Genomic DNA, 10,634 nt, shown 5'->3' on the forward strand with positions numbered 1-10,634 from the left:
GAAACACTGCCTGGTCCTGCACCGTCCTCATAATTGTTAATATGTTTGAACCCATTGTTGCAGCCACTGTGTCAGTCCATCTCGTTGAAGGTCCTCCTCTTTTTCACTGACCCTCTGCTTTACCAAGTATGATGTTATTTTCCAGGGACTGGTCCCTCCTAATAACAAGTCTAAAGAGACGAAGTCTTGCCATCCACACTTCTAAGGAGCATTCTGGCTGTATTTCTTCCAAGACAGATTTGTTTGTTCTGGCAGTCCATGTTTTGTTCCATATTCTTTGCCAGCACCATAATTCAAAGGCATCAATTCTTCTTTGCTCTTTTTTGTTCATTGTCCAGCTTTCCCATGACTGTTGATTAGACATTTTCTGCTTACATTTCTAAAACTCTTTGCATTATATATTTGGAAGCTATGTTTCTTAGTACATAATGGTTTAGGACATATTTGGTGTGTTGTTCTTTTTATCATTACCAAATATCCCTTTTTTCTGTGAACACTTTTAACTTGGACTTCTATTTTGTATGAATGTATTTCCTTATTTTTGTTAGAATTTGCCTGGTAGAGCTCTATTTATCCCTTTATTTTCAATCTTCCTGTATGAGTTTCCTGTCTTTTTAAAATTGGTATGGTTAGATTTTGTTTTTTACTCATTCTGAAAATCTCTTTTTGTGGCCATTACTATTCTTTCTATTATTCTAGATATTGTGTTTTGTGTTTTCTGTTAGTCATGCTTTTCCCCTCTTTTATACTACAGCTGGATAACTTTTCCATGTGCTTTTGTGTAATTATTTTGGACGTATACATCTTACTGCTTTTCTTCCACTGCTTATCCTTTATTTTAAAAAAAATTATTTATTTGTTATTGCACATCTGTGGCATGTAAAAAGTTTCGAAGAATAATGGAATGAATACCAAGAACTCTCACACCTTATAAGATCTGGTATCGCTAGTGCCATTAAACCTCCCCCGTGTTTCCTCCAAGTCGCCTCCTGCTCCAGCGCCACCAGCTGTAATTTGGTGTGTGTTATTCTACCCCTGCTTTTATTCACAGCATTTCTATGTTTTTAAATAGTAATATACATCATTGCTATGTGCAGTTTTATACTTTCTATACATGGCATCATACTGTTTGTAGTCTTCTAAAAGTTGACTTTCACTCACCATTGTATTTGTGAGATTTATTCCATTGAACAAATATGTATATAATAGTTACCACTTTCCTAAAAACTTCACAAATATTAACAGTCTTGTAAGATAAGTATTGTTATTATCCCCAGTTTACAAATGGAGAAACTCAGGCATAGAGAGATGAAGTAACTGTCAAAGGCACGGAGAGGTTACAGTTGATATCTGTAGCTCTAGTTCATTCATTGTTTACTATTGTTTTCTAGCTTACAAATATACCATGGATTGAAAAAAATTATTTTCTTTCCTTTTTCCTTTTTTTTTGGTCTTACTGTTAGAAATGAAGCTATTAACTAGCTTTTATTGTTTCATTGTATGTTCTATATTGTGAGTTTCTACCTAGGGGCGGAATTTCTGAGTTAGAGGATATGTGGATTTTAGCTTTACTGGATTTTGCCACCACCGTGCATCTGTCAGTCTGTCATACTGGGGTGACTTGCGTGTTGCTGTGATACGGAAGCTTTGCCACTGGTGTTTCAAATACCAGCAGGATCCCCTTTGGTGGACAGGTTTCAGCGGAGCTTTCCAGACTAAGACAGATTAGGAAGAAGGACCTGGCAGTCTACTTCTGAACATACTGGCCAGTGAAAACCTTACGGATAGCAGCGGAACTTTGTCTGATATAGTGCCAGACAGAAGATGAGCCTCTCCGGTTGGAAGGCACTCAGCCTGCACATCAAACCTCTGCGGTTACTGAGGACCAGTGACTCAACTGGTCCCTGGTGGTTCAAATGGTCTGTGCTCGGCTGCTAACTGCAAGGTTAGCAGTTCAGATCGACCTAGTGGTGCTGCGGAGGAAAGGTCTGGCTATCTACTTCTGTAAGATTAAAAAAAGCAAAAAAACCCAAACCCGTTGCCATCAAGTCGATTCCAACTCATAGCAACCCTATAGGACAGAGTAGAACTGCCCCATAGGGTTGGTTTCCAAGGAGCGCGTGGTGGATTCGAACTGCCGACCTTTTGGGTAGCAGCCTGAGCTCTTAACCATTAAGCCACCAGGGCTCCTGAAAACCCTATGGAGCGCAGTTCTACTCTGAAACATCTGGGGCCGCCATGAGTTAGAATCAATTCAACGGCAACTTTTTTTTTTTTTTGGTTAATTATTCAGTTGAGCAGTTTGGGGTAAGAGTCAGTTTTCAGAAGCTGAGATAGATCTACAGAGAAAGACAACTTTATCCTTAAACACTGAAGTCCTAAATTCATATCAAGAAATTCATAATGGAATAAGGGGAAAAAGAACAGTATGAGAACAAAAAAAGAAGGAAAAAAAAAAAAAAAAAAGCAAAAAAAAAAAAAAAAAAAAAAATGGAAGAAAGAAGCTAAAAAAAAAAGAATTATTGGTTTGGATTATACTTTCAATTTTATTCCAAGAGAAACAAATTAAAATTTTAAGATAGTAATGAATGCCAATTATTTTATTTAAATAAGGACAATTTCAAGGGTTGGGTACAAAAGGAAATCTTAGTTCGGAGAGTTAGATTACCTTTAGCAAGCATTTTATAAAGAGGGATAATAATAATGATGACAGAGATGATGATAGCAATAATATACCCAAGACCCCATGAATAGGAAATGGCAGAATTGGTCCTGGAATGTAGGTTTTTGGACTTTCTGCCTGCCATCGCTCCCACCATGTGGAATAACAGCTTCCTTTCCACTGGATGACACCTTGCCCGACTTCCCTCACAGGATTTGTGGAAAGAAAGAAATGAAATAACTCTTGTGAGAGAAAGAAGGAAAAAAAAATAAGTTTTCTCAACCTGAGGTTAAAAACAAAGGAATGGCTGATGACCTAACTCCCTCAAACGACTAAAAGTCAGAAATTTTCCAAAAGAACAAAAATTTTATTATATTTCTAAGTTGGTAACAAATAAGGGTAAGTTGTCTTTCCTCCTACTTCGGTAAATTTATTAAATCAGAAAATTCCCCAGGATTTTACCTTTTTTGGTTTCAACACAATTTGTTGGTTGTGAGTTTTGTTTTGCTGTGTGTCACTTCTGAAAAGAAGGGCTGAGTAACTCGTGTTTTGCAGTCTGTGCGATGGACTGAGTATGAATCACACTTGTGGTGCCAACTCTAGAAGGAAACTTTGTCAAGAATACTAAGAACCTATGTTTCAAAAAAAAATATTATTCCACAAGATGTGGCTCAGCCTCATTTTCTTCCTCACTCAAGGATGTGTCATGTTAAAAGACATCCAATTTTTTTTTACTAAACTTGAATTTTTCTTCCTTTCATTTCAAGGCTAAAAATTCACTGCAAAGGTTGGCTTTAGCATGAGAACAAAGTACTCTGATTACATCAACCAGATACTTTACAATAAGGGAGCCAAAGAGGTCCCAAATGTCCGCTTACAGCCTAAGGCGACAGTTTATAAATTCAAGTGTAAGTACAAGGGAGATTCAGTGCCATGATAAAGTGTCCATTCTACCCCCAAATGATCAGTAAACGCAACGCAATTCCAATAAAAATTCCAATGGTTTTCTTTTTCCAAAAAGCTGATTCTGTGCCTTACAGCGATAGATGCATTTACGGAAAGGTTATAACCAGGATAACAAAGATCAGTTTCCCTGGGAATGTGAAGTCCTCAAGGCTGACAACTCTGTGTTATTAATTTCTGTTGTAACGCCTACCATTGTGATGCCTGGCACACAGTAGTTGTTCAGTAAAAGCTTGTGGAATGAGTGAATGAATTACCAGCAAGAGTTTCCTGGGCAAGGCCACACCAAGACATGCATCATTCCAGACAGGCTAATTTATTTAGAAGAGGACAAAGAGCATCTGTTTTCTTATTAAAAAAAATTATGCATAAATAATTAACTTGCTAATCCACTTTCATTGACTAAGGCAGATTCAATGTAAAAAAAAAAAAATCAGAAGAAAAGCAGTTTCCACTTTGAACTTCTTTTATTCTTTCTGAATTTTCTTATGGGATTTTCTAAACCAGGCAAAATTTGGGGGTTTACTGAAGAGTTTCGTACTTTGGTGGCCTAAATTGCACTGTGCCACGCGCTGGTCATTGTTAGAATTTTGACTGCAACTGTGTGTACTTATTGTAAAAGTGACAGTGGCCCATGCTATCCAGGATTGTTATTTTAATTTCCACTTGAAAGTGCTGTCTACTTTTGAAGAAGCCAGGATGGATTTAGGTTTTTCCATTTGTATTTGGAAACCTGAGTTAACTGGCACCGTGAGTCTAATTTTTTCCAAAGAGGTTTTGACTTCTTTTCGAGCTCCACACAGAACCCTGGTGGAGCAGTGATTAAGAGCTATGGTTGCTAACAAAAAGGTCAACAGTTCGAATCCACCAGCTGCTCCTTGGAAACCCTACGGGGCAGTTCTACTCTGACGTATAGGGTCACTATGGGTCGGAATCAACTCAACGGCAGCGGGTTTGGTTTTGGTGTTTTTAGAGCTCCGCACACAAGTGCTTGTCAGAACGCCCCATACTTACCGTCTGATCCGTGCAGTCTCTTCTCCTAAACCCAGTCCCCTGGGTGAGCAAGAGTCTGATGGTTAGTGTTGTGTCCCTAGGCGGGAGGCCTTGGCAGGCTGTGTAAGCCTGACACTGTGGACTTGGCTCGCCTGGTTGGACTCTTGCTCCTTGCTCATGCCAAGCCATGAAGGTCTCCCTTTCCCTACTTTGTGGGGAGTGGGGGCCCTGGTACTCCCAGAGGCTGTCTTCCTGTTCTCCGTAGGAAGGAAGAGGGCCGTGAGTGGGTAGACGGCAATCAGGTCCCTGAGTAGGTGGGGGCAGAGTACTAAAAAGAGTGGGCTCTCGGTGTTTGTCTTCTCCTTTGGTCCCCTACTAGATATGGCACACGTAAGGGCCACGACCTGGCCAAGCTGGGCATCCTTTGGCCTTGAGAGAGCCTGGCAGGAGCTTTAGAGTTCATAGCTCACGTCCTTGCCTTTCAAGGTGCTGTATGTGATAAGCACGTTGAGAAATCTCACCTATTCTTTATTTATTCTTATTTGATTTAATTGTAAATAATTTTGCCATTCCTTAGTGTTCATTGTTTTAAGAAAGCAGGGAATCCCCACCTTGCGGAAAGCCTACTTATTCCCTTTTTAAACAAGTTATTTTAAGAAAATGTTGTAAGTCTGGTGTAATGACTGCACGTCTCTCAAATCTCAGCCAAGCAGGTGTGGTCTGTGTGGAAATGCCCCAGATGGCTCACTTAGGGAGTTTCAGACTCCAGATTTGCATGGGGAAGGAAGTGTAGTGTCCTGTGGCACTAATCCCAGTAAAAGCTGTCTGGGTCCAAGTAGGTTGGGCCATCTGGTCTTGGGACGGGATTTTTCTCCAGTGTCAATGCCAGAGGCCAGGTAATCCTCTTCGGTAACCTTCCCCGAGCTGTCTTTGGTGAAATCCTAAAATTATACTTTGGATGTGGAAACATCACTTTTATGACCCTTTCTTGTAACAAAGACAGTGGAGGCAGGCAACCCCAGAACAATCTGGATGAGCTTTGAAGGCTTGGGTCTTTCTTGTGGTGGTTTTTCATTCATTCCCTTCAATCCCATCTTCCACAGTGGTGGGCTGAGGTGGACACACGACATGCAAAGCGTTTCCACTATTGCTACAGATACATAAAGACTTGCTTGATATGACTAGGAAGATGCTTAACCTCCTGGAGATGAACAGTTACTTGCCCGAAGCCTGGGAAACTGCCATCTAAATGATCTCATTGAGAAAACATTGATTGGCTGATGTCAAAACCAAATATGTGTTAAGCACCAACAGCATCAACTACTACTGCTGTTGTTAGTGCTAACGTTTCTGTCAGACCTCATGGTTTATATAGTTCTTTGTCATGAGTATTATCTGATTTGATCCTTATATCAACTCTATGAGGTATTATTGCTGTCATATCAGTTTTTTTGATTTTTGAAAAGCAGAGAATACCAGAAAGATGTTTACATATGTTTTACTGACTAAGCAAAGGCATTCAGCTGCATGAATCATAACAAATTATGGATAACATTTCAAAGACTGGGAATTCCAGAACACATCAAGAGGTAGTCATTCCAACAGAACCAGGGGATACTGGCATGGTTTAAAATTGAAAAAGGTGTGCGCCAGGGCTGTATTATTTCACCATACTTGTTCAGTCTGTAATCTGAGCAGATAATCTGAGAAACTGGACTATATGAAGAAGAATGTGGCGTCAGGATTGGAGGGAGACTCATTACCCTTTTGCTACTATTGGATTAATGGTATACCAGCCACTTTTTATGCCTCTGGACCTCAGAGGTAAGGCGTTATTCAGCTTCTAAGGCATTTAGCTTCAAGGCGGGTCCCTTTGGAAATGCGTGAAGCTCAGCAGACCTAGTTGGAGCCTCAGTGTTGTGTAGGTTGAGCATAATCAACGCCCATGGAAGCAGCAGTCAAGAAATCAAATGATGTATTGCACTGGGCAAATGTGCTGCAAAAGACTTCTTTAAAGCATTAAAAAGCAAAGATGTCACTTTGAAGACTAAGCTGCGCCTGACCCACACCATGGTAGTTTCGATCACTTCATATGCGTGTGAAAGAGAGACCAAAGAAGAATTGTTGCCTTTGAATTACGGTGTTGGTGAAGGATACTGAATATACCACGGACAGCCGGAAAAACAAACAAGTCTGTCTGAGAAGCAGTACAGCCAGAGCGCTCCTTGGAAGCAAGGATGGTGAGACTCATGTTATCAGGAGGGACTAAGCCCTGGAGAAGGACATCATGCTTGGTAAAGTAGATGGTTGGTGAAGAAGAGGAAGACCGTCAATGCGATGGATGGACGCAGTGATTGCAAACATACCTACTATATTGAGGATGGCGCGGACCTGACTGGATGGCATCTAACAGCAACAACGCTATCAGTTTTAGAGATTAGAAAACCCAAGCACTCAGAGAAGTTCAGCTTCCTCAGGGTAATAAAGTTGGTCTATCAGAGCCAGGTTCTAAACCCCTGATTTCTGGCTCCAAATGACACGATCATCCCAGGGCACCAGAGTTTCCACTGTGGCAATCAAAGCCAGGGATATGTAGAAAGATAAATGGTGTCTTGCCACTTATAAAAGCAACACGTAGGAAACAAATACAAAGCTATGAACTTGTGTGGTAATGTATAGCAGATTGGGAAATCAGGTCTAGCAAACTGCACGGGCTGGGAGTTCAGAGGACATCAAACTTGGAGTTGGCCTTCAAGAATGGATGAGATTTGGAAAGACAGACGGAGGAGTATCTAGTGAGGGCATGGGCTTGGCTAAGGCTCTGAGGCAGGAATGCACACAGCATGTGCCCCGGACAGGAAGGTGACCCAAGAATTAACTAAACCAAAAAACCAAACCCGTTACTGTCGAATTGATTCCGACTCATAGGGACCCTATAGGATAGAGTAGAACTGCCCCATAGGGTTTCCAAGGAGAGCCTGGTGGATTCCAACTGCCGACCTTTTGGTTAGCAGTCATAACTCTTAACCACTGCACCACCAGGGTTTCCAAGAAGTTAACTACTGGTGTTTATATTTTAGGAAAAATTTCTCTCTTTCAGTCAACCTCAGGCAGCTGAAGTTTTCTTAGCTGCCAGAAGAAGTGCAGTTTGTCCCTTTTTGATGGAAGAAATGCGTCATTGTTACTGTCTCTATCCTCCATGACCGGCCCTTGGAGAGAAAGGACAGTGCAGAAGACTAAAGGTGTCTTGCTTTCCTTCAGTGTGATTTCATATAATCAGCAACGCTTCATTTCTCTGGTTTCCAGAAATGGCCTTCTCCGTAACTTGGTTAAGAAAACTTCAACATGCAACCTATATGTATGGCAAGTGGTATTTCTGGCGGCAGATCTCAAAGTGTCACTAGATTGCCTTAAAATTCCCTTGTATCTTCTGTGACAGGTCTGTGACTCATACCCCTCGGAACTGTATGTTCCCAAATCGGCCACGGCACACATCATCGTGGGGAGTTCCAAATTCCGGAGTAGACGGCGATTTCCTGCCCTCTCTTACTACTATAAAGCTAACCACGTAAGTCTCAGCATGCTTTTGTTTTAGGCTTTGCTTTTCTTCTTTTATCATAAACAGGTATTTTCTAGCTGCCTTCTGGCGTGTGTGTGTGTGTGTGTGTGTGTGTGTGTGTGTTTGAATTCTTCTTAAAGGTATGTATAGATTGCTATGTACAGTATGGCACAGTACAACTGTGCTTAAATCCTTATCCCACATGGAAGTTGACTTTCCATGGCTATTTGACAATAAAGTAAGGGGTTAGGTATTTAAAGAAATACCTAAATTTATCACCCAAGTGAGCACTGTCTTCTCAGTAGTCCCCTTGGGAAGCTCTATGCTTATTCAGAGAGTACTGTGATCAGGAGATCTTTTGGAACGTCTGTTTTAGAGAAGCCCCAAAGTCCATGGAACGTTTTTTTCTTTTATTATCATTTTTTTAATGGCATGTTTTTCTGAGTATTCTCAGTGTAAGAAATCTTTGTGTATGGAGAGTGGATTTTACTTTTCAAATATTCTTTGTAAAAGTTACAATTAGTTTTGTCAACCACTAACAGAGAGCCTAGGTAACAGTGGCTTAAACGGTGTAGAGCTTTATTTGCTCTCATGTGAAAGGCCAAAGGTGAGAAGTCCCGGCCTGGTCTCCTGGCCTGGCTCCATGCAGCCTTCAGGGATCCGAGCTCCTTCCGCCCTTCTGCTCTGCTGTCCCTGGGGGTCGGTGCTCATTGACGTGGTGCAAGAGGTGGCTTTAGCACAGTGTCACCTCTGTACTCCAGGCAGCAGGTGAAGGAGGGGCTCATGGTGCACTACCAGAATTTTAAGGAAGGTACCCAGAGACTGTCATGTGACACTTTTACTCGTATCCCATTGGTCAGCACTGCCCAGGGCAGGAGAGAAGATAGTCTTACAGTCAGCTGTGTAAACATGTAAAAAATCAAGATTCCATTTCTGTGAAGAAAAGGGGGGAAAGTTGGGGGGGGGACAAGGATGGCCTTTGCCACCCACTTTAGAAGTTACATGGTTCTAGCTAGATGAAAAATTCGGTTCTCAAACCAGACAATACAGTTTTGAATTCAAAGTCAAGTGGGGCTGTCAACAATCGAGACAGTTGTGTGAGTGTGTGTGCACACTCATGCCCCTACAGATAGGGGTGGGGTGGTGTCTGAATCACGGTACAAGAGGAAGCTTCCAAAAATATTCTGAGCAATGACAGTTTCGCCAGAGTCACGTATAGCCTTCTGCATTGCCTACTTTGAGGGAAAACACTGGCTTTGTGGTGCAAATTTTGTTCATTGAAAGGATACGTTGTCTTAGTTTTAATTATACTCACTGCTCTGGGTTCTTCCTAGCTCTGAAATGAGGTCTAAAGAAGACCAGTGTTTTATTAATGTCCTGTATTATTTGAGTTAAAATATATTTCCAACAACCAGAATTGGAAGAGGCGTGGTCAACATGGCGGACTAGTTAGACGCTTCCTATATCCCTCTTACAACAAAGACCTGGAAAAACAAGTGATTTGATTCTATGTGAACATCTGGCAGCCCTGAACAAGGCAAGGTTAAGAAACCCATCTGAGTCATACCGGAGAGGAAGACCATTTGGAAGAGGTGAGGAGCGCTAGAGCCACGGCGGCAACACAGCAGAGACACAGCCACACCGGGCCCGCAGTGAAGCAGGCAAACAGCTGTGCTGTGCATGCGCTTGAGAAGCAGTTTCCACATCGAGAGAGACCCAGCAGCAGAGATTCTGCTTGGACATTCCGAACCAGTGAAGAGCAGCTCCCAAGAGGCTAGGATAAGTACATACACGCACCCTTTCGCGGCAAGTTAAAAAAAAAAAAAGCCCATTTAGGAAAAACCTCTCCCTTTTACCTCCTACCTCTGCACTCTGCACCAGATTTGGGAAAAACCTCTCTTCCTTTTACCGCCTCCATCCCCACTCTGCACCAGGAGTCTCCTGGGCCGGAAATAGATCCCAAAAGGCGCCCTGACCCATTCTCCTGGCCTTGGAGAGGGAACAAATAAGCTGCTGGCTCCCCTAGGCCAGGAGCACAGGGTCGGCACAACTCCTTTGCTGGTCGTAGAAATCAGGGGTCCGCAGACTCTGAGCACCATACACCCCTGTGTAGACTTGTGGGGACCCATCTCAACGGCATTGGCCCTCACTACCACAGTACAACAGGGCAAACAGCTGAAGCTTAACTTCAACTGCTTCAGCTGTGAATGGGCAGATCTGTGATCCTCCAAACAGCCCTGCCCCTCAAGTAGGCACTTTTATCGATCTGTAGCAGGGTCTTGAGGACTGCTGACAGCTCCTAAAGTGCCTAGTCACCTGCTACAGGAGTTCAGGAAGGAGTGGTGCCCTCCAGTCTTTGCAGCCAACATAGTGGGGCTCTCTTAGCCTGGCTGCAGAACTCACCTACCTATTCACCCTAGAGAATAGGGACGCGCTTTTCTTTCAGACTCTCAGGGG

General features: G+C 42.4%; 1 protein-coding gene across 1 annotated transcript in view; it reads left to right on the plus strand.

Moving 5' to 3' along the window:
• The window catches only part of MTMR7 (myotubularin related protein 7), a 115,164-nt gene that overhangs the window by 61,539 nt on the left and 42,991 nt on the right, over nt 1-10,634 (plus strand). The window contains exon 5 of the mRNA XM_023737227.1: nt 8,058-8,186. Within this exon, the coding sequence (XP_023592995.1) occupies nt 8,058-8,186 (129 nt within the window). The remainder of the gene's footprint in view (nt 1-8,057; nt 8,187-10,634) is intronic.

Source organism: Trichechus manatus, unplaced genomic scaffold, assembly GCF_000243295.1.
Source record: "Trichechus manatus latirostris isolate Lorelei unplaced genomic scaffold, TriManLat1.0 scaffold00099, whole genome shotgun sequence".
Taxonomy (NCBI): Eukaryota; Metazoa; Chordata; class Mammalia; order Sirenia; family Trichechidae; genus Trichechus; species Trichechus manatus.